The sequence below is a fragment of the Oreochromis niloticus genome, linkage group LG23 (assembly GCF_001858045.2).
Source record: "Oreochromis niloticus isolate F11D_XX linkage group LG23, O_niloticus_UMD_NMBU, whole genome shotgun sequence".
Taxonomy (NCBI): domain Eukaryota; kingdom Metazoa; phylum Chordata; class Actinopteri; order Cichliformes; family Cichlidae; genus Oreochromis; species Oreochromis niloticus.
The window spans coordinates 41,705,809-41,730,840 of record NC_031986.2 but is presented as its reverse complement, the minus strand read 5'-3'; the positions used below and the strand labels follow the sequence as shown (position 1 = coordinate 41,730,840).

The window sequence follows — 25,032 nt, the reverse complement described above, 5'->3', positions numbered from 1 at the left end:
TTATGTTTCAAACATATTTTCCTCAAGACTTTGTGCTCATCTGGCAGTTTACAAAGTTTGTTTGTTTAGTTTTTTTATTGTTGTTTGTTTTATTGTAGAAAACTTGAAAAGTGAATGTTTGTCAGATATAAAAGGAGTTCTATTTTTTCAACAATGGCCGACTGAATGCTGTTTAGACTTGTGCTATCTTGATATGTTAATGTCAGTGGGTCTGATCCAAACGGTGCTCGAACATGAAATCAACAGATTCAGATAATGTCATGTTAATGGAAAGGACCGCATGTGTGAAACGTGCTAAAATCTGCAAATAACATGCCAGTCTAACAGATATACAGTAACTGATTACCCCTCTTTTTTATGTTGCAGGACCTTCAGATAGCTTCATGATGCCAGTTAAAGAGTAATCAGCTGACATTTCAAAGCAAAGAATCTATTCCCTGACCTTTCTGTGTTTAGCAAGGCTTTTTGATACAGTGAGCTCTTCTTTTATCTCTTAAATGTGTCCGCTATCAGCTATTCAAAGCATACCTTTGAACAGAGGTCTCAGAAAATTCATAGAAAGGAACCTTTCCATTGTGTTTCTATAACTGCATATGCCTCTAATATTTCATTTCCCACTTTGCACAGTGACAAGTGTGTTCAACATAACACTAGAAGTGCATTTCTCTGCCTGCAAGCTACATAATTGTAAACCCTTTTTTGGGGTACACGTATGTTCCAGAGCAATAAAAAGTAAATATTCGCACCAGTTCTTCTAGATTTTAAGGTGCAATATTAAGAGCTATTTAAGGGGAAAAATAAAGAAAGGAAATGGGAAAAATATATTTACTGATTTTAAAGTTTTGCTGTCGTTTTTAACTTTATTTTATTAATTTTGAATAGATGAGGGCTACTGTGATTTGTGTTGGTAAAGCTGTTTTTTGTGTTGTGTAATGCACTACCAGTAAATTATCTGTATTCTGAGGACCAAACACACCTGAACTGAATGTGCTGTGTAATGTTTAAAGTCTTAAAATAACATCTGGACACATAATGGGAGAGGGTCGATTTAGGGCACCGCTTATCTAAAATCCCCCCTTTGAGAAATAATTTATGAGCGAGCCGTGTGTGTGCGCTTGTTATTTTTATCAGGACAGAGGAAGCATGCTCCATTCCACTTACCTGGGCTTCATAATACTATTGCACCATGTTGTGAGACAAGAATGAGATTGTGCAAACACCAGCTAAAGCTCAGACTCGCTATCTAGGTTGGCTTTCCCTAATACCACAACATTAATACCTTGTGTGTTGCTAGGTAACTAATGGACAGCTATTAAGTGGGTAACAACGAGCCCCTAATTTGATTCCAGTGTGATTATTTAATCAGCACTTCCAAGTCAGCTGTAGTTACTCTACAACTACAACTTACTTAATTTGTTTGATAACATGGTGGTCAAGTATGTATTAATGAAGACACTTATTAAACTCATTAAACCCAGCACACTTTCCCATCAGACTAAACGAACCACCTATAATGACACGAGTAAGAATGCAGCTTCTTGCTGCTGAAAGATAACACTAAGACAAATGTTTCTTCCTGCAAGCGGGTGAATAATTACACTATCTAAACATGGATCATACATGATCCATGCCTCCCACGTTATGGCAGGATAATTGGGTTGCCATGGTAATGCGGTCTGCTCCTATCACTTTGGTCATACGCCAGGTTGGAACTTGAAGGAAGCTTACAGAGAGATCCCAATCCTAGGTTGGACTGTTGCAATTCCTTATTGCGAGGCTGTTTAATAGCTCTCCTACCTGACAAAACCATATTTCTATCTAATTGTTAGCCACGTATCACTGGCTGCCTGTGGGACTCATAATATCCTTGTGGTTCTTGGAGTTTTGAAAAGTATAGTAGGAGGTAGAGCCTTTGACTTTCAGGCCCCTGTTCTGTAGAATCAGCTCCTGGTTTGGACTCAGACACCAAGTCTACTTAAAAGATTAGGGCTAAATTCCTCCTTTTTGATAAATCTTATATTTAAGGTTGGATCTGTTGTTCAGTGATATAGGCTCAAAATGCTGGGGTAGATGCCATATTGTGCAGAGCACCTCTTCTCTGCTTTCCTCTCTCTCACCCACCATGCATTTATTAGTATGTTGCACTATTTCTGTAACCTTCTCTGTTTTCACTCTTTCTGCATTTTGTTTTCTAGCTCTAGTGCTGCACGTTACTGATCTGCTGCTACCGCCATTAAAAACTATATTGTTTATCATCTCTCTTTTGTCTTTGCTTTCCCCTCACCCCAACTGATCAAAGCAGATGGTCAACCTCCCTGAGCCTGGTTCTGCCAGAGATGTCTTCCTGTTAAAAGGGAGGGGGTTTTGGTGATCCAAGGGAATTGTTGGGTTTCTCTTTAGAACATTGTAAAGATTCACCTTTCAGTCTGAAATGTTGTGCAATATAAATAAGGCTGAATTGAAAGTTGAATGTTGGAGACATTGAAAATAAAGGAGAATCCTAAAAAGACTAAAGATGCTAAAGAGTCTCTCAAAAATGAAATGTTACAGAGCTTACCATTCTGTGACAGTTCATCAGTTTAGGAATGATGCTCCTAAATTTAAAATTAAAATATTTGGTTCCCTATAGCACTGGCCACTTCCATATCTGAAAAGGCACCATTAAAGCTGAATTCTATATACAGTCATGTGAAAAAGAAAGTTTCCAAAGGACTCTGTGCAGTCCTGTGACAATCTAAATACATCCATGATTCAACAGCTTGTGAAACCAACACTGGAAGGAGTTTTGGCCCATTCTTCTTTATTCTTCTTTTTAATGTAGCACTTAGTTAAGGTCTGGACTTTGACTAGGCCATTGCAGCATGTTGAATCTTTTGTTTTTCACAAAATAAGCTCATCCATCCACCAAAGTGCTTGGTAAAAGGTGTTTGTGGTGATATGCTGTGTTTCGCTTTTGTCAGACTTGGCAATGTGAATTATAGCCAAACATGTCTGCTTCAGTTTAATCTGTGGAAAGGTCACAGTTCCAGGAGCCTTGTGGTTCTTTCAGATATAACTTTGCAGAGCTAAGCTATGCTGCCATGTTCTTTTTGGAGAGAGGAGGCTTTCACCTGACAAGCTTTCTAAGACTGATTTTGTTCAGTCTTTCTTTAACTATAATAATAATAATAATAATAATAATAATAATAACTTTATTTATAAAGCGCTAGCAATACAGGTAAAAGACACAATACAAGTTAAAAACAGTAAAAATTGAAAAACTAAAAGCAATAGAATTAAGACATGTAAGATAGGGTGAACAAATGTGTCTTCAGCTTAGTTTTAAAAACCTCCACAGAGCATGCCTGCCGAATATCTTGAGGGAGGTTGTTCCACAGAAACGGGGCACAAAAAGAAAAAGCACGCTCTCCAGTTGTCTTTTTTCTGGCTCTAGGAACCTTTAGAAGGCCAGAGTCCTGGGATCGGAGAGCACGGGATGGAACATAAAGATGTAAAAGGTCGGAGAGGTATGTAGGTGCCAATCCATTTAAAGCCTTGTAGGTGAGCAGCAGGACCTTAAAATCTGCTCGAACCTGACAAGGTAGCCAATGCAGAGAGTTCAGTACAGGGGTAATGTGCTTAAATTTCCCAGTCCTTGTTAAAATGCGAGCAGCTGCATTTTGCACCATCTGTAAACCTCTAAAACTTTTCTTTGGTAGCCCAGAAAGAAGAGCGTTACAATAATCAATACGTGAAGACACAAATACATGGATAAGAACCTCTGCAGTGTCGCTTGACAAAACTTGTCTGATTCTGGCTATGTTCCTCAAATGATAAAAGGCGGTCTTTGTTATCTCTTTTACATGAGACTCGAAAGAGAGCACCATGTCGAACCACACGCCCAAGTTTTTTACCTTGTCCCTGCAATTTATGACACTGTCATCAATTCTCAACTATACTGTCATATTGGTAACTGCATGGTAACTGCAGCCCGTGGAGCCTTTTTTTCCATTTATTTTAGCACTGCGTGGTCTGATTTTGGGGTGAACTTGCTGTGATGTCTACTCCTGGGAAGATTGTGGCATTAACATAGTATGGTAAAATCCCCAAACTTCAGCATTTATGAAGGATGGTAAAGTTCACTGATGATCAGTTAATCAAATGCATTTGATTAGCAGCACCCGGTTGCTATATACCCTCTTAACCCTTGTATGGTGTTCGGGTCTGTGAGACCCGTTTTCAGTTTTTTTCAAAAGAAAAATTACACAATTAATTATTTTTTCAACCTGAAATTCATTGGCTTTGGCTTATTTTCTGTGAAGAACATAAATCCGAACAAATTTTCAACGACCTCATACTGTACCTCACCCCACGCATTTACATTACATACAAGGTGTTCGGGTCCACTGGACCCAGGTCTAATAAAAGTGTTGAAAGTGTAGGTCCTGTGTTCCCACAATCTGTCTTCCTTCTTTCTGGTGCTGCTGATAGTGTTTTCTTCCCCTCCCGCTCCCGCACAAAGTTGCAACATTGTTGAAAATTCAACTATCAACGCCATCTGCTCTTACATTCCCGCACATTTTACCCTGTTTCTTAAGGGATCCAAATTTTATTTTCTCATACCCTGCCCCACCTGCAAATTAGGGGCATAATACTATAAATAAGACTTTGCCAGTGTGGTTCTTTATCACAACTGATCAAGATGGCAAAAGATTATCTGCTGCGAGGGCCTTCCAATTGATTTTGGAAGAGAGAGGAGCTTCGGATGATGATGTTGACAAAGAGGTTTCAGAATATTTCACATTTCTGAAAATTCAGAGTCTGACAGTGACTTTGAAGAAGAGGATGAAGTTGAGCACCATTTAGTAACAAAACGAAGATGAGTACCCCATCAGCAGCCAGCTCCAGGACCAGAACAAGCCCACCAGACAGCAAGTGAAGAAACATGGATGACAATAAATGGTGAAATTGAATGGTCTTCTTGCCCAAGAAATGAGCCAGCCTGCAGAGCTGCTACTGTGATAAGCCAAGGCCAACACGGCTGACAGTTACTCATGTGCAGGACATCAAGTCTTCATTTGAACTTTTCATCCCAGATTCCATCCAGAAAATTATTCTGGATTGCAGTAATCTAGACGTAAGGTGTGTTTTTGGAGAGAGTTGGAAGGAGATGGACCAAATTGATCTAATAAGAACCCTAAGGCCTACTTTAGGGTTCTTATCCTTGCAGGAGTTTTCAGGTCCAAAGGGGAATCCACAGAATCCCTGTGAGATGCAGAAACCGGCAAGAACCTTTCCGTGCATCAATGTCTCTGGAAAACTTCCACAAAATTTCCAAGGTTATCCGTTTTGATAACCGAGATGACAGACCAGCTCGATGGCAGAGAGACAAGCTAGCTGCCATCAGGACAGTGTGGAATGAGTGGGTGCATCGCCTCCCCGTTTTACAACCTTGGGCCTAATGTCACCATTTATGAGCAGCTGATCCCATTTAGTTGTGAAACATATTGCTTCACGTGTAAATGTGTTGTGTCTTTCCACTCACTCCACTTGATTATAACTGATTTAATTTTTTTTTATAACATTTTACAAAAAAAACGAGAAGCACATTAATCCATAAATGTGATCTAACAAAGGTAAAGGGAAAAAATTAACCATGTTTGCTGTTCATATGGCTTGTAATTGGGATGAAGTAAACATCTGTTGAGTAATTTAACATAAAATTGTTTGATAGTGTTAATTTGGAAAGCCAAAACTCTAGCGGGTCCACCAGACCCATGAACACTGGCTGAGTAACAAAAATACGAACACCATACAAGGGTTAATTCCCATGCAAGCAGTCAGGGTGTGTTTAGTTTTTTCACAGGAATGTACATGTCCTATGTACAGTCCTGTCTATTTAGCTGTTCTATTTAGCTTCTGACAATGCTAGATTACAATAACATGCATTTTATAATAAAATATAATAAGCACAAATCATAAAGGAATCAAAATTGAAGAAGGAGAAGGGGGAAAAGGTGGTTCTAGAGCTGCCTTTTGTCCGTGGTGTTGTAAAGATTGAGACTGTTTTTTTTTATCTCTAATCTTTCTTGAATCTTTCTGGAACAGTAGTTGACAAAAACCCAACATGGCAAAAGTTTTAATAAGTTTTAAATTTCTAGTCTTCTAGTCTCTGCACATCAAACTTAGCAACTGTAAATTAAAAGCTCCAGAACAGTTTCCAAAGTCTTCAGTCTCAGCAGTTGTCACATCTGGTGGTGCCCAATAAAATTAAGTTAAAAAAAATCTCTACAACACCTTGATTCTGTTTGTTGAATAGTTTCACTCTGAAAAATAAAAGTTCATCCATTGTTATGTTTATTCAATGGCTTTTATTTATCTATTTATTTATTTTTAATTATCCTCTATTTATCCAGGAAAAAGTCTCGTTGAGATTAAAATCTCCTTTTCGACAGTGACTTGACCAAGAAAGAGGCAGAGCCAACCACATAACAATAAAACGAGTAAAGAAACAAATATAAAGTGACCAAATCCGCTGTTTAAACTCGTCTCCAAATCCTGCGCAGTTTGTTGGCTTGTTGTTTCTTTGTTCGTGCCACACAGTTGTGTATATTGTATGAGTATTACTGCATGTTAAAGCTACTTTATGTGCTCATGCATATCAATGCACCGTTTGTGAACGTGGATATGATGCGTGGGAGTGCGAGTGAAAAGCCGGTCAGCTGGATGGCATCGGGGTTACGGACGATCTGATATCCTCCAAGGCGGGTATTTTCCGAAGTCGCAAAAGTATGACGTCACAAGAAGGTGATTGGTTACTTGTAATGTGGACCCTGGAACAACATTAATTATAAAGATGTGGGAACAACGCCAACACGAGAATATCAGATCGTCCTCGGGGTTACACATACACGAGCTCCCCGGAGTCCAACTAGTAGATGCATGTTGTTATAGCAATAAGTGCCGTGTAGTTACACGGTGAGATCTATTGTGGATCTGTTGTGCTGTTTTAAACACATAAACCGGTTATCCACCAGCGCATGTGACATGATCATGAAACCCACCCAGATAACTGATTTGCGATGAAGCATTTCGCACAGCTCTGGTGCTGTTGAATGGGCAGCGGGCGGCTTATCTTCATCGTTATTTTTCTCTCCCGAAGAGTCCTTAACCTCCTCCTCCCACGCAGACCTCCCAGGTGCCCATGTTGGCTGGAGGCTTCACGCAAAAACAGAAACCGACACACAGTAAAATAGGAGTTAACAGTAAAGATGAAAGGGGGGGGGATACAGTGGGTGGGCGACACTTGTTCATTATCGACTGCTTAGTGGAGAGGAAAGCATCTACATGACTGTGTGAGGAGCGTCTTGGACAGAAAGAGGTGTGTGAGAATTTATTTCCAATCGTTTTTCAAGCAAGTTAATCTGTAATTACAGTCGGCATCATAGATAAAACCGTCCGATTCAAAGTTGTAGCAACATTGTATCAAGTTTTAATTTGTGTCTTGCAGCGACTAGAAGGAGGACAGCCGAAAGAAGGAAGGATCTATGACAGCTCAGCACATCTAAAAACAGAAACAGGGTAAATATCTATCATCTATCTATCATCTATCTATCTACACATTTCTTGCCTGTGAAGCTTGAATGTATGTGTATGTCTGATTGGATTGAATTTTCTCCTGTTGCTATACTGCTATACTAATTCTCACCGTTCTCTATTTGTAACATATAATTTGGAAACAAAGATGTAGTGGAGTGGAAAAGAAGCTCTATATTTCTGTTTCCTGAAGGATCGGCACATGTTTGCCCCCTTTTGGCTTCTTTGCATCCAAAAGACTTTTGCACTAAAGTTGTATTTTCTCGACTGGTAACATAACTTGTTTGCTGTAATAGAGAAAGCGGGTTGTATTAAACAAAGACATATGCAGTGCAGATGGGTTTTTTTGTTATTTTGGCTGCTCACTTTATTAGGTTCACCTGTTCAACTGCTCATTAATGCAAATATCTAATCATCCAATCACATGGCAGCAACTGGGCATGTAGATATGGTCAAGATGACTTGCTGATGACTCTGAAAGTGTCATGGTTGTTGGTGGCAGACAGGCTGGTCTGAGTATTTCAGAAACTGATATTCTGCTGGGATTTTCCTTCATAACCATTAAGTTTACAGAGAAAAAAATTGGGGTACTTGTTGTTGGTGTACATATGAGCATCTTTGAATGTACAGCACATTAAACCCTGAAGCAGATGGAGTACAGCAACAGAAGACCACACTGGGTGGGACTCTCGACAGATAAGAAGGGAACTTCACTGTACTCAAATGGCCTCCATAGTCACCAGATATCAGCCCAACAGACCACTTTTGGGATGTGGTGGGAGTAGACAAATCTCCAGTGGCTGTTTGATGCTATCATGTCAATATGGAGATCTCAGAGAAATGTTTCCAGCATCTTCTTTAATCTCTGCCACAAAGAATTAAAGCAGTCCGGAAGCCAAAAGGGGATCCAGCTACTGTTAAGAGAAGATTCGGCTTCTTTATTGTTGACTTTCCTGTCTACAAGTTGTTCTACACTGACAGTTTATTGTCTCGGGCTGTGAAGAGTTTGAAATAACTCAACTTTCATGGGAAAAATCAATAGAGTCCCCTTTAAATCGCTGTGATCTGGACATTTTATCATGTACATCACTGTGTCATTTTCTACTCAATGCTGTTTGACATGGAAAGGTTATTGTGTGGAGTGCTGACCATTAGAAACTAGGAACGTAGGCAGATTTGTCAGACTTTGATTTGTCACAGGCCACAAAATGTTGGCTGTGTGTGTGTGTAGGTATGAGAAGGTCAGGCCATATGAGAGGTCTTTCATGTCTGTCTTGTTATGAAAGCCGAGCTGAGACAAACTCTCCACTCACCTCTGGAGGTCCACACATGCGACATCCTGACCCTCTCGTCCACAGCGGTGAAGCTCAGACGGTTACCTGATTTTAACTGGACTGTTTGACTCAAAGTCTAAAACATGAGTGGTGAGTAGTCAGACAGCTTAAAGGCTTTTTACGATCGCTAATTTGTGTGATCACGAGAAAAATACCTGCCTTTATTTCTCAATTTCACTGAGAAATTGCTGGGATTGTAATCACGACAGAATAAGACGTGCACCTGGTCTGATTTTAAAGAAAGCTGTCGTGTTTCATCGGTTTCGAGTAGTATCAATGTAGTTTACAAAATATGACAACTGTAATATAACCAGGCAATCTGTGTTTTGCGCTCATGGACATGAATTTCCACCTTTTTTGTGTGAGTGAGAGTAACGTTGTAAGTAATATATTTAATTAGGAAGCAAAGTATTTCATGTCAGAAGCAGAAAGTGTGGGGAGACCTCACCATGGCAACCAAGAAAGCTTTAAAAGAGGTGGAAAAATCTGCATTTTTAACCCAAAACGTCGTCTTTTGTATTTGGTGACAATCAGTGCATTAAAGGTTTTGAGTATTTCACAAACTACCACAGATTGAGACTATCTTGTATAATAAGCTATAATAATAATAAAGCATATATAACAGCTTGAGATGGGAACACAGACTAATTTTAATTTTTTTTTTACATGCTGGGGGTTTCCTGTTTAGTATTCATGACTTTTACCAGCCATACATCCACGATGAATTCACGTGTTTTGACAGATGTATTGTTAGTCAGTATCCACTTGGATTTCAAAGTTTAATATTATCTCTTCATTATAATAAATGCCTGCTGATTATCTGGGGTTAATGCCCCTTTTATTATGGTATATTTCCTGGTTGTTGAGTTAAGGTTTCAGTGTTTATTTGTCAAACAAAATTAAGGCAGCTGGAACTGCAGCTTTTTTACTGAAACTGTGAATGAAACAGGGACTTAAAACAGAAACTCTGCAGTCTTTCTGTTCATTTGCAGCCTGATCAACATCTGGATATTTTGGGAATTAGGTTTTGCATGTGAATACTAATGAAGCACAGTTTTAAAAAAAGAAACATTAAGCTGACTCGCAGCTGAAAGTTTCTGGTCAGCTCCAGCCTGACAAAATTAGCTCTTGTGGTGCAGCTTAAGGTCAATCTGCTCTCTCACTCCCTTGACTTGAATTGAGGCAGAAAGGAACATTTTGATCCTTTAATTGTGTTCATCGCAAGATTTATGTAGTAATACATAAACTTCTTTTGCTGTTATATAGTAACCTGTGAACTGCCTTTATGTTCAGCCCTTTGCCAGAGTGCCTTTCCTTCCTCGAGACTTCCTTTTTCGTTAGTCTTGCCTTTACTGAGCTTCACGACTGAACATTTTGTTTTCATTACTACTCTAGTGTAACGCTGTAGAAACTGGCAGCTTCATCCACTCTTATCCATCACACACTAGAATGGGGTTATCAGTCCACTCCAGTCCTCCAGATAGTAAAACATTGTGACTGCGCTACACATTCGTTCAGACATTTATAAACAGCAGGTTTGAATTGTGCTGTGAGAGAACTGAGAAGACGGCCATCTCTTTGCCTGGTTAACTTTTTTTTCTTTTTTTACAACATGTGGATGATGTATAGATTGATGCAAACCTTAGAAAAATTATTTGAGTAGATTCAGATTTTGGTGATCAAAATAAAGTGTTTGTCTCTGGGGAAGAATGAAAAAATGATTTTTGTGTGAGGTCAGTGTGATTATAGTAGATTTGAAGGATAAGCAGATGAGGACACTGCCTGTTTATTACCCGCTCTGTGGGATTTCAAGTTTGTTTGCAGTGGTTGGCTAAGAGGAAACAATGTAGCCTACTTAGATAAGAGGAAGCGCGAGCAGTGTCCACGTGTTACACACACACACCGAGAGGGAAGGGAAACACGGTAAGACTGCAAAAGCTCGTTATTCATGTTAAGTTTTAGTCTATTTTATAGCTTTAAGCATAGAAAAAATAGCAAAGCAAGGCTTGAAAAAGACACAGCTCACGTTTGCTTACTCGGTTCAAGACTAAACCAGCACCTAGTCCAGCTTTGGTTGTAATTACTAAACCAGAACTATGCTTGCAGTCTGCCTTTTGTCAAAGTGACAGTGTGTATTTTAGAGTTCATGCTCTTCAACGTGTCTTTATTGTTTTTTGACAAATTAGGTAAACAGGCTATTGCTGTTGTACACTATGAGGTCATACAGAAGTGCTCATACATATATTTGTTAGGAATAACTTGCTAGTTAGTTCTTCATGCCATAGATTTAACAAGATGCTGGAAACATTCCTTGCAGATTTTGGTTCATATTGTCATATAGCATCACATGGCTGCTGCAGATTTATGCCCTGCACACCTGTGATGCGACTCTGCTGCTCCACGACATTTCAAAGGTGCTCTGTTTGTGAGATCTGGTGATTGTTGAGCACAGTAAATTAAACTGATGTGAGCATAACGAGTCCTTATTTGAGTCATTTCTGCTATCCTATCAGCTCGAGTCTGGACATTCTCCTCTGACCTCTGACCTCTACATGGTATTTTCACCCAGAGAACTGCCGCTCACTGGACAATTTCTCTTTTTCAAACCATTCTCCGTAAACTTTAGCGATGGAAAATCCCAGCAGACCTCAGTTTCTGAAACACTCACACCAGCCTATCTGGCACCAACAACCTTGCCACATCAGAAGTCACATGATTCCCATTTCTTCCCCATTCTGATGCTCAGTTTGAATTTCCTCACGCCCCTTTGACCATTTCCACATGCCTAAATGCTTTGAGGTGCTGCTGTATGACTTGTTTATTTGCATTAATGAACAGTTAAAGTTGAAGGTGTACCTAACAAAGTGGCCGGTGAGACGCTGAAGAACAGATTAATCCAAACTGTGGCCAATTAATGTTTTGTCCACCAACTGTTTTACCACTAAACTGAACCAAATTATACAAAAAAGGGGATGTTTATTCTCTGAACACTAAAAAAGAAAACTGTGTATTCATAAAAACTATTTCAGCTTGGTAATCTTCTCCATCTCAGTTGGCAGTGATAGGTTACATGGTTCAGGCTTTTTAATTACTGTGCTACAGATAGGTCAGGTTTTGATTTGCAATCCTAAACAGGTGCTTCAGTCTTTCACACAGCAGCAGCCGTTTCATCCTGTTTTCTATTTTTTGTATGTTTGTTATGTTTTTTTCACCCCGTTGAACAACATGTGATGTGTGTGGATATTCTGTGAATGACGATGACAAAAACTTCACATTTAACAAATAATTTTTATTATTTTTTTCTTAGTTTCACACGAGACCTGCCTCCTGGACCAGGTGCTGGAGCTTATTATGAACGAGAAGCCCCCCACCAGTGCCAGCCTTTTCCTAAACGAGGACACAGAAAAACCACCCCTACCAGACAGAGTAGACCTAAGGAGGCGCTTACGCAGGGCCATGGAGAGGAGAGTGAGCAGCATGAAGGAGAGGATGAGCTCCATCAGCAAGGCCAGTGTGAAGGGTTTCCTGAAGAGGAACTTGTTTGTTTTGTTCACCATCGCTGCCGTGGCTCTGGGTGAGTGGAAAGGAACAACAAATGGAGTTTTTTTTTCACTTGGTTTTTTTGTGCTTTTATATTAGTTTATTTATTTGCCAGGTATAATCCTGGGCTTTGCTCTACGCCCCTACAATCTGTCCCTGAGGGAAATCAAGTACTTTTCCTTTCCTGGGGAGCTCCTAATGAGAATGCTGAAGATGCTGGTGCTACCTCTAATTGTCTCCAGTCTGATCACAGGTTAGCTTCTAACGAGCACTTAAAAGCAAATATGTTTTATCTTCCCACACTGCTTCAGCACATTACCGTCTAGATCCTGAAATGAGAGCAGATATCCTATCGTAGTCTTCAGTATTCACCAGCAAGCTGTTTCTATGATTAATTAAACGTCAAATTCAAACCTTCATCAGTCCACTCAGAAAATAATGTTCTCTGCCTCAGGCATTTCCTCCTTGGACAGTAAAGCATCTGGTAAGATGGGTTTGCACGCAGTGGTCTACTACATGGTGACCACGGTGATTGCTGTGTTTATCGGCATCGTCATCGTCGTCATCATCCAGCCGGGGAAAGGGAGCAGGGACAGCCCCATGGCCAACGGTGGGAATATCGAACCTGTTCAGGCTACTGATGCTTTTCTGGATCTCATCAGGTAACGACTCAGAAACTTGACTCATGTGTTAGGTTACACAGTGTTTCCACAGACAGTCGCAGTTCATATTTCGAGAGCAGTCTAACAAGAATGTTAAGAGTTGGATTAAAAGATTGATACCACTCTTTTATCTGTCTGTTATATATGAAGCTACTGCCAGTAATCAAATTACTTAGCTTAGGATAACTTCCAAAACGCCAAATGATGTTCACACCTCTGTCTTTATAAGGTACAAGCTGTAACCTAACATGTTTGGATGGCAGACATTACAGTTGGATGGAGTCAGGCTCTTTCCATTGTTTCCCTTATTTGTTCTGAACGATGCTAAATGGCTGCAGAGCTATACTTAGCCACAGACAGTGTAAACGATGGGCACAGCCACCATGATGTCACCTATCAGTTAGTGAAGTTTGAGGATTTGCAACTACACAAAAGAAAGGAGAAACTGAGAAACCACAGACACATCACAAGCATCTTTCTGACTTTTAGAATGACAGTAATTTACAAAAATGACTCAATCTTATTTTCAGTGAGACCTGAAACTTGGACTGAGCCCATAAAGTTATCAGGAAAGCGTTTACTGAGGTCAGAGAGTGAAGCAACTGAGTGCTGTTTTCCCATAGACTACCACAGGAGTCGTCCCCTGCTGGTTATTAAAATAATTTAGGTTTTAGGCATATTTATTTATGTATATGTGGCTCATTTGATCTTTGCTTTTGTTATTCTAGGAACATGTTTCCCCCTAATCTGGTAGAAGCCTGCTTCATACAGGTAAGCCTTTGTTTTCATCCCAGCCATGGTTCATATATTCTTCATTATGGGACATTTCATTTCATTTAAAGAAACAAAGTGTCCTTTATCTCTAAATCTTGATCAACAAAAATTTGATAAACATATAGTTTTATTTTCCTAATCTCTATTAAATTGCATGCATTGCTATGTAACTACCTTAAAAACATTTCATGTCTGTTGCAGTATAAAACAGTGTACAAGAAGACTGTTCACACGAGAAATGTGACCGTAACCCTGAACCTCACCGACTCGCTCAATGTGACCGATCCTGCCTTGAGCACGAACCTCAGCGCGGTGCTGCACACCATACAGGTGGGTGTCTACAAGCATCCTCAGGTATACGTGCAATACTTTAATCACTATGAAAAAGAAAACTACAGTGCGTATTGATTTATGTGTAAAATGTTTTCGACCACAGGAGACGGTGGAGGAGGTCGTCCCTGTGTCTGGCTCCTCGGGCGGAGTAAACGCTTTGGGTCTGGTGGTGTTTTCCATGTGCTTCGGTCTGGTCATTGGCAACATGAAACAGCAGGGCCAGGCTCTTAGAGAGTTCTTTGACTGCCTGAATGAAGCCATCATGAGGCTGGTGGCCGTCATCATCTGGTTAGTAAAAACCCAGCATCCATGACATATGAAGAAATTCTATGAAGATTCTGAGTAGACTTAACTGAAGTAAATACTCCCTGTAGTCTGTAAAAGCAACTAACCCAATAAAATTATCATTATAGTAAAACAATGTTTCCAAACTTGCAGGTATGCTCCAGTCGGTATCCTGTTTCTGATTGCTGGGAAGATTGTGGAGATGAAGGATCTGGCAGAAGTGGGTGGTCAGCTGGGGATGTACACTGTGTCGGTCATCGTGGGTCTTCTCATCCATGGCCTCTTTGTCCTGCCAATGCTTTATTTCCTGGTAACCAGGAAGAATCCTTACAGCTTCATTGGCGGCCTGCTGCAGGCGCTGATCACTGCTCTGGGAACCTCCTCCAGGTTAGCTTCTGCATAAATCAAACATTGTTATTCATTCATCTGAATCTCATCATAAGAAGCACTGCATTACTTCCTTTGTGTTTAGCAGCATTAAAGGCCAGTCTCTGCTCGTGTTTATGGTAATGCTAACATGTCTCACCCTGTGTGCTTCAAGCTCTGCTACCCTGCCCATCACCTTCCGCTGCCTCGAAGAAAACAACCACGTGGATAAACGAGTGACGCGTTTTGTCCTTCCCGTTGGAGCCACCATTAACATGGATGGCACCGCCCTCTACGAGGCAGTGGCAGCTATCTTTATTGCTCAAGTCAATGGCATGGAGCTAAACTTTGGTCAGATTCTCACCATCAGGTAACAGCACTTTGGCTTACTAGTACTCACCTGAGCCCCCTCTTTCCTCCCAGAAGATGGGCAGACTGTGGTCATAAAGGGATGATCATGGTCTCTACTATCTGACTGTCACAGCAGAAACTAAGACTGATCAGACCAGGCAACATTTTTCCAATCTTCTATTGTCCAATTTTGGTGCTACAACTTGTAGCCACAGTTTCCTGCTCTTAGCTGTCAGAGGTGGCATGGGTATGTGTGGTGTGTTGCTGCTGTAGACCATTTCTACATTCCTAAACCCACACAGTTGCTGCCATGTGACTGGCCGATTAGATACTTGCTTTAAAAAGCCATTGAGCAAGTGTATCTAATAAAGTGGCCAGTAGGTTTAAATACCTGCTACTACTTTTTGGCTGTTCCATTTTTCAAGAGAGGTTGCCATAACGGGCAGCTCTGTATATTTAAACTAGCAGATATTTACTGAGGATTGCCTTCCTACTGTAACCCACCAAGGGCTTTGTGTCTGCCCCTGGGATCAAATCAGGGATCCGGTGTAATCTGCCACACTATTACAAATAAAATACTCAAAGTTCACTCAGCAAATTGAGAAAATAAAGTCTTTAGATCGAGTTCAGTCACTTGAAACTGCAGAGTATTTAGCTTCAATACAAAAAAAAAAGAAAATTATAACAGGTATGCAAGAATATCCATACGATGTTTACAAAGGAGGTGCTAATCTACAGACTATGTGTGTAAACATGCTTAATTCTGCTGCTAAGTTGGTCATTTTAACATAGTAGCCTATGGAAATATTTTGTATCAAGCCTCTAGTGGCCATTTAAGGAACTGCAGTTTCTGGCACTTCCATGCTGTCCCTTATATACAACACATACACAAATACAGAACAAGGTAAAAGCGTGAGGTAGTGATTTGCTCCAGCTTACACTCCTCTTTCTTATGCAGCCCAGTAATTATGAGTGTTAATGTTACTGACCATTCTTATGTATCTGGAATTGCAGATTATTTTATTCCGCCGTGCACCTGATCAGACTTTTTATGACCAGATAAGGAAATGAGAGGGTAATAGACATGTAAACATATATTAAAAGTGTTTTTCTGATATTATTATTATTATTAGACAAAAATGTGTAATACATTTTATAGAACATATGGTAGTGACAGTATTCCTCGTGCGCTTTTATCACACTCTACTACACCCACCAGCAGTGCACATGTGCTGTTTGTTTGTTTCCTTTTATTAAATGCATTCACTCGCCTCTCCATCCCTCCCACCGCCCACTCAGTATCACAGCAACGGCTGCCAGCATCGGAGCAGCAGGCATTCCTCAGGCTGGCCTGGTTACCATGGTGATTGTATTGACATCGGTGGGACTGCCCACGGAGGACATAACGCTGATCATCGCTGTGGATTGGTTCCTGTGAGTTCCCACTAAATGTCAGCTTGATGGGGATTGGTCTGGGATTGTGCCAGCTTAAATGTCATTGTAAAGCTTCAGAGAGCCCAGAGGTCCCACAACTACAAAGGTTATCGATGCATAATGCAGAGTGATGGAGAAGAGAGCCTGCAGCTGTTTTCATAGCATCCATCCATCCATCCATTTTCTTCCACTTATATATGCAGTCATTTTTTAGTCTTTCTCACTTATTCTCTCTCTCTCGTGACTCCAGGGACCGTTTGCGTACTACCACGAATGTTCTCGGCGACTCCCTTGGGGCGGGCATCGTGGAGCACCTTTCCCGCAAAGAGCTGCAGAATCAGGACGCCGAGGTGCGCAACTGTGTAATCGAGGAGAACGAGAAACCCTATCAGCTCATTTGCCAGGACAATGACATAGTCAATCATCTCAACAGCGAGACCACAATGTGAAGGCGAGGGAAGCACATGAAAGGGGGTGAACATACAGAAGCATTAGCATGATGCAGTGATGGAGAACATGATAAGCCAATGCTTGAGGTTCACATCTTTCCCTCAAATACTAAAGCTTCTCTGGGAAATACGACACAGTGACGCCTGTCCTGGGGCAGCTTGACGACAGAAACTAATGTTCATGTGTTGTTTAGAGGCATACTGTGATTTTTTTTTTTTGTTGAAATACAGTTCAAAGCCATCAAATAATCTCACTTTCAAGCTTGAAAACACAGTATTATTAGAGAAACTACACCATTCATAATGTGAACCAGCTTATTTTTTCAGTCTTGTGAATTTATTCTTTAGACTTTGCCCCATTCTCCTGCATGACTAAACATTGTCCATTGCAAACACCCATTTTTGTCATTCTAATAATGACTACCTCTAATAGGACTTAGATGTGGGATTTCCACAGCACTACACAAAAATAAAGCTGGATGTAAATACACGAGCAGCAGTATTGTTTCCTTCCTCTTTTAAGTTTGCTTACACGATTTATTCGTAAAACTGTGACTGTTAAACACTGGATACAAGTGAAAAAGAAAACTTTTACTCCTTTGTTTTATTTAGTTGATATATTTTAAATGAATTTATAGACTGTTTCCCCCCCTCAGTGCTTTCTTATGGATATTAGTGTGTATTTCTTGTATTTATCTGGTGCTATGTGGGCACAGTACTGCAAATGATAAAGGAGTAATTTCACAGAAATACTGAAGGTGTTCATATTCTGTGTTTCGTTTTTCCTCCTGTTGGTGGCAACAGTGTTTTTAAACATTAGTACACTATTACACCAATCGCTCTGTGTTTTCTGCATTATATGTTATTATCTACTCAACATGTAATTGGATTTTTGGTATATTTTGATTGAAATGTTGCTGGTTACTTTACAGTTGATGGTTTTGTGAAAAAGTGCAGTGAAGAAACTTTGTGAATACTTTTGAGAACCTACACAGTTGTTTCAGTGTTGTGCATAATTATAAAAGTGTTGCTGTGAATACACGTGTCTGATTTTGTACCAGTTCATACCCATTAAAAGGTCTCGAGTTTTTGTTTGCAGGTTAGAGTTTTGTTGCTTTAAGTTATTTTAATAGAACTGTTATCTCTGATGAAGGAGCAGCTCAACATGTTGATGGACAGCGTGTGAAAAACGTGATAAATAAATGTCTCAGGAACTGAAATGAACTGTGATTCTCATTATTGTGATTGTGGCTACCCCTTGTGGAAGATATTCTCTTCTCCAGACACTCTCAGCTGCTCTCTTAGAGAAAATAGTGGATCAAATGTTATATAAAAAAAACAAGTTTCACATATGGATGAGGTGAATTCTTTTTTTTTATTACGAACATTTCATCTAAGTCTGAAATCCTTTTATATAAAAGCTAATAGTTAAGTTAACCCAGGCTGTGCTGCTGTAAGCACTACAGATATGTCACTACTGGATGTGAGAGGGAAACCAGATTATTTAATCAGAAATAAAATCAGTTTAGAAAATTGTTTATAAAACACAACACATAATTTACACTTTTTCTTTAGTAAAAATGATAACAGCACCACTTACGTAGTTTAATATAGGACAAGTTGTATAAAAGTATATATATAAGTATATATATATCTAAAGTAGCTAAAATAAACATTCTCATTATGCATATTGACCTTTCAGAGTCATAAACATGATGACACAGCAATTCATTATTATCTTACTTTAAAGTTAAATTGTGTAAAATCTCACCACTAGGTGTCAGTAGATTGCAGATTGCAGTCAAATGAATTCTGTTTCCTTAGCGATCCCCAGTGTACAGTCCTACCTACTGTGGCTCCTGTTGATATGTAGTGACTGTAGGGTTTCAGTCCACTGTTTACCTCAGCTGTCAATATGCGTCCATGTTATTTCACTCTGGAGGAGGCTGTAAAACTTTGTTAAAGGAGTCCAATATGAGTCAATATGAGGGCAAAAACTATGACAAAAGTTATTGGTCTGCAAAATTAACACTTGTGCAGGCACAAATTAAAACTGTTGCCAACTTCTATATTTAATGGATTAATTCTAGGTTTATGAAAATGCAATTTGTTGGAAGATATAATTACACAATACATGTCTTTCTATCATTTTTCAATCATAATCAATTTTTTCAATTAAAAAAACCTCAAAAACGACTTGCTGTAGCTTTAATGTTGTAGCTGTTTATAATTACTTCTGTTACTCTAGTTATCTATATTATCTGCAAAACAATATATAATTAAAGCTTTAAAATAACAGAATTAAAAGTACAATAATTGCACCACCCTAACACTGAACATGGCCCTGTCTCTAAAGTCACTCCCAACTCCCTGAGAGTGGTTCTGGTGGAGGTTTGTTCCTTTAAAAGGGGAGTTTTTCCTTCCCTCTGTCACTTAGTACTGGTTCATAGGGAGTCATTTGATTGTTGGGTTTTCTCTGTATTACTGTAGGGTCTTTACCTTTGAAGCACTTGATGCTATATAAATAAAAGTGAATGTCTGTGCAGATGTTTAATTGTCCAGCAGTTGTGAGAGATTTCACTCTTTTTTGTTTGACTTTGAGCTACATCAGTAGCACGCTGTAGAAAGTGATGCGCTAACATCTCAAGATTGAAAAAAAAAACCCGCTGCAGCCCTTCTAGTTATTATTTCAGATTTATTTATAAAATTGTTCACTCGAGATACTGTGTTTTAACATATAGTGCATTCTCCTACGATGCAATGCTTGTGTGTTTCGCACACAGTCGAGCCCTCTAAGTTTAACAGCCTGGCCATGTGGCGAACTGAATCACGAACACTTTGGCATAGTTTAGTGACAAACTATCGTGGAAACGTAGAAATGTAAACTCCAAATAGATACTTAAATCTGTCGCTGATGCCTGAGGGCCTAGTGTTAGAGTCACATTTCATACAGGACTTTACAAACACGCAATATACAAAATGGACAAAATATTAGGAACATTTGCTCTTGAGTTATAGGACAGTGACGGTTGCATCCAGGTGAAACATTCACTCTGAGTCAACTGTGATTTTTTTTTATAAACAGTCAAATATAGCCTGAAAAAGGAGTTGTAAACCATACCACTGGAGACATGTTATCTCAATATTCTGCACGCTCAGTGTACCGTAACCAAACCCCATCTACTTTACTGTATGAAGTGTCATTACACATTTAAGGTATACAAGTCACAAATAACCATAAGAGTATCTTGGTGATATACAATATTCATATCACTGCTCATTTCATTACATCTGTTTCACTGATTTCACATCAGCCAGGAGTGGTTATGCTTTTTTATAGAGGGAGACACTTTCAGGCAGTCTCTGGCAAATAACAGTATAAGCCATTTAAAAAAAAATCTTTGCAACATATCTTACAAATAACACCCCCTTTGTTGAGAATGTTCCAGCCACATACTGGGAATATTTCAAGCAGAGTTCATTCTTAAATATCTAAATATGTATTGCTGCCCAGGTCCAGTCCCAGGGAGACGGATAGTGTAGATAGAGAGAGAGACACGATGATTGGAGAGTCAGCGAGCTTTGCCATGTAAAGATGACAAGCTGCTGAAAGTTTACTTGGCCTGCAGAAACACAGGAAGACAGCACAAAATCCCAGATGAGACTTTCAGAGATTTACTTTACATATAGCCTTCATACCAAGTTTGCATGAGTAATAACATACGAAAAAGAGCCTTACTTATGACTACAACTTTTCCTCCATATTTCCTCCATCGCTCCATCACTCCACACTGAGAACCACCCAGTGGTCCTTCTTGACCTGAAGACATGGAAATTATGACTTTGCAACACTCCTCAGTTTCACTTCATCAAGCTGCCTTTATTACATCTCAGGTGTAGAATACAGTAAAGTAGCCGTGTAACAAATTGTGTCTCACCTCTGACATGACAGGAAGGTTGTCGTCAGAAAGGAACCATTTGGTTCGGCGGGCCTTGTCTCTCTGTCTCTGGATGAGCTTTCTTAGCAACCTCTTTACCTTTCGGTCTCTGGGGTCTGCACACTTCACCGCCTTCTTCGTGTACAGTCTTTGAAAGACAAATGCAAATTATGTGCAGAAGTTGCAGGATGACAGTACAAGGATGTGCTGAAGACTCAAGACAAAGGCTGGAAACATGCCGATTTGAATGTGCTGCTGTCAGAAGGAGAAGATCATGTTGAGATCTACAAAGGTATTTGCCAGCTATAGCCCAAATTAAAATTAATATTTATATACTATAAGATGATAAAGAGGGAATTTTGTATCCCCCCCCCAGTATAACGAAGAACAAATTGCGATCAAACTAAAACAGGTAACGAAAAGAATGTCTTGTATCCAACGGATGAGAATTCAGTGCTTTTGTTAACTGGGCCACATGAAAAAGCAAGCTCTTCATTCCCGAGCTTCATCAGATTTCCCTGACCTGCTGGAAACAATAGGTATCACAATGTAGTTTACTTAACTAAACCCTGCTGTTCTGACTGACTGACTGACTGCAGCAGGGCTCAGCTGGCTCGGAAGGTATTTTCAGATGGCTTGTTATTCCCACATATTTCCTTTTTCACTTCCCTGGCAATTACAGCTCTAAGCCCTGCCATAACAACATGACCTGGAAAGATGACAATGCCTCTCAGCCCAAGCTCTGCCCTCCTCTAACGAGAGGCATATTTTCCATTCCTGCAGATTGCTGTGTGCTCTTTAGCTCCAGGAGTGGATAGTTGAAATACTTGCATGATGGCTTGTATACTGCAGTCGGGCCCCTCGGTCTGCACCTCAAACCGCAACACATCTTTGGTACGCACCTTGCCGTGGGAGTATAGCATGCAGCACTGGACATCGTTCTTCATCTGCACACCTATGGCTAGGAAATAACACGCACAAAGGAAGACAAATGAGTCAATGAAACAAAAGCAGACTGCCAGAATGATGCTGAACTTTCAGGTGTTTCACATCTTTGAATAGATTTCACATTTAATTACTTTTTAGTGAAAACGGGATGCTAATGCAGCATCATGCAAGGCAGAAAAGTTTCAAATAATAGAAATTATTGCAGATTATCAGACCCTAAATCTGAGCGTTCGTATTTATAGTTTTTCAGCACTGTCAAGTCCCTGTTCTGATATTAGCAAAGACCGAAGCAGAGTATTTTGCACATGCCCCACATATATGCAGAGTCACATATGGACACACACTCGAATGCCAGAGGAATTACAATGGCATCCCATTGTGCTGAGAAACATACGAGCATGCCAGTGAAACGGGAGAAAGTGGTAGAAAAAGCGAGGTGTTTGTGTGTAAGGAATGCCATCCAAATCTGTAAACAACTGAAAGTGTGATGTGAGGCAGCAGGAGCAAAATAGGACAGTGCTGCTTTGTTATGCCACAAATGATTTTGAAGCCATCCTCAGCCACATCAGTGCACTTCCAGCGCTTTGACTGCACGATCACGCGGACTGAGCCCTGACACAGTTGCTGTCTTTTCTCCATGTGTGTGTGTGATTTCTGCTCCTCTGTTTACATCCATGCCTCCCTCCCTGCTGCTGCTATTCCTCTTTCCCTCTTCTTTCCTTTTCTGTCTTCGCCATCACCGTCTATGCTAGAGTGTCCACCTGCAGGGTGCATGTAAGCCATGCAGCACACACACACATAGAAAGTATGGTTATGTCCTACCTTCTACAGATGCCAAGAGGATAACAGTCAGAGAGATAACAGTCAACATCTGCAGCATGAACATGATGAGGCTGGCAGAGGAGGAGAGGAGAGGAGGATAATCTACTCTGTCACCTCTCCCTCTATGGCTGCCTCTCTTATACTACTCCCTCCCTCTCTTTATACCTCCCTGCCCATCTCTCACTCACTCACTTTTACCACCTCTCTTTTTTTGTCTTACTGTCTTTCCCTCCCACCGTCTGTTTATCCATTTTCATTCTTATGCTCAACTAACTCCCTCCTCCTTTTTCTTTCACATTCATCTCGCATCTCCCTCATTTCTCCCTTTCAGTCTCCTCACTCAAGATGCCGGGACTGATTTATTTCATTTAGGGTGTTAAATTACTTCATTGAGAACCAAAATAGATAAAATGCGAGTTATCAAGAAGTATTCATCATGCAGCATTTATATTAATTCCCATGATAAATCCAGTTATTTGGCTTTTTTTCATTTCCAAATAACAAACTGAATGTAAAATGGTTTGCAGCTGTACGAGCTGTAGAAGAAGCGGCAGTATCTGAACCTTATCTGGATCATTCTTACCACAGAGTTTTCTGTCTGCCTTCTTTAGTATATCTTTATCCTGATGTTAATATGAGTGATTGCTATAAAAATGTCTGTTTCAGTTGTAATTTTAAATGGTAAAAAATGTTATTCATGTAACATTTTACAATAGATCAAAAAGTCTGAGACAGATTTATGAAATCTATTTTTTATTCTTAAATGCTTTTTAGATACATTTTATGCTCCTTTAACTCTTTAAAGCCAAGTTTTTGTGAGTTATTCAGATATCATCAGTGTGATTTTTTTCCCTTCAAAAAACTGAAATGCAAAAAAATGTCTGATGTACCAAATCTGATACAAATATCTTATTACTTTTTTGCCATCAGAAGGTTCATTAAACACAAAAAAAATATGATATTTGATGGTTCAGGCTTTAAAGGCTTAAACTGCTACATAAAAGAATAAAGTTTTCTCATTTAACATGCTTAATATCCCTTTATCTGCTCATTTTGAGCTCTTTGGCCTCTTACACTGTTAATTTTCATGTTAACGTTACGTTTCTATGCTAATGATGCACCGCTGTAAGCAGTCATATAAAAAAGTAAACAAAGGGTTAGCACCTTTGTTTGTTTTTAAGGACCCCTTGGTCCTTAAAATAGTTAAATAGAACTTCAGATGATCAACAACACATAACACGTAACATGTTATTTATTTTAAAAAAAAGTACAGCCTTTCTGCCTCCATGGGAATTCAGATGGTAAGTGGCAGCCACATGCTGCTTGTCAAATGCACTTGCTAACTGATCATCAGAAAGTGTGAGCACCTTGATAAACGCTGAAGCTTTAGAGGTTCTGTTTGGAGTCAGACGTGCAAAAATACCAAGAGCTACATCTCAGACTCTACAGGCCTCAGTAAGCATGTTAGATGTTAAACTTTATAGTAGTACAATTAGAAAAACACTATACAACCATAGCTTGTTTCTAAGGGTTGCTAGGAAACAGCCTCCTCCATTCAAAACAAACATGGCAGCACAGCTTAATTTTTGTAAAATGACACCTAAACAAACCACAAGACTTCTGGAACAGTGTTCTTTCCACAGATGAGGACAAGGTTTTGGCCATAGTGCCACATTTGGCACAAACCAAACACAGGATGTCAGCATGAACACCTCATACTTTCAGCTTGTTTTGCAGCCACAGGATCTGGACACCTTACGGTCATTAAGTTGACTCCGAACTCCTCTGTATACCAAAGCATCCTAGAGTTACATGTAAGGCCATCTGTTCAACAGCTAAAGCTTGGCTCAAAGTTGGGTCATGCAAACAGGACAATGATCCCGAGCACAGCAGCAAATTTACAGCTGAAATAGAAAAGAACGTTGCAGCGGCTCAGTCAAAGTCTAGACCTTCGTAGAAAATCTGGCAACAATGTGAACCCAATCTTTTAATTCTAGTCTGAGTTTTCTTACTATAATTTCGTTTGCATGCCTTAGCTCATGCTGATGCAAACTTGTCACCAAGTAAATGTAATAAATTTACCCAATAAAGTAACTCAGATGTTTGAAAATATGTCTTAAATGTTTTTGTAGTCTCTCCTTTTCTAACCATAAATCATTATAAAACATTGTTTCATTTATTTTGTTTCATTAACCGAACACCACACGAATACGCTGGAGGC

General features: G+C 39.7%; 2 protein-coding genes across 2 annotated transcripts; one reads left to right on the top strand and one right to left on the bottom strand.

The window, feature by feature from the left end:
* The first annotated feature begins 8,844 nt into the window (after window positions 1–8,844).
* Window positions 8,845–17,103, top strand: slc1a6 (solute carrier family 1 member 6). The gene is made up of 11 exons (XM_003439849.5): window positions 8,845–8,999; window positions 12,217–12,483; window positions 12,565–12,702; window positions 12,904–13,111; window positions 13,840–13,882; window positions 14,087–14,215; window positions 14,322–14,506; window positions 14,657–14,890; window positions 15,045–15,239; window positions 16,520–16,654; window positions 16,905–17,103. Exons 1-11 carry the CDS (start codon window positions 8,993–8,995, stop codon window positions 17,101–17,103), a joined length of 1,740 nt encoding a protein of 579 aa, XP_003439897.2. The 5' UTR covers window positions 8,845–8,992.
* Window positions 17,104–19,778: 2,675 nt separating this feature from the next.
* ccl44 (chemokine (C-C motif) ligand 44) lies at window positions 19,779–22,973 on the bottom strand. Its single transcript, XM_003439651.5, has 5 exons — window positions 22,812–22,973; window positions 21,873–22,002; window positions 21,042–21,189; window positions 20,843–20,923; window positions 19,779–20,726 (listed from the first exon to the last, which is right to left on the bottom strand). Exons 1-4 carry the CDS (start codon window positions 22,873–22,875, stop codon window positions 20,885–20,887), a joined length of 381 nt encoding a protein of 126 aa, XP_003439699.1. The 5' UTR covers window positions 22,876–22,973; the 3' UTR covers window positions 19,779–20,726; window positions 20,843–20,884.
* Between the last annotated feature and the right edge of the window lie 2,059 nt (window positions 22,974–25,032).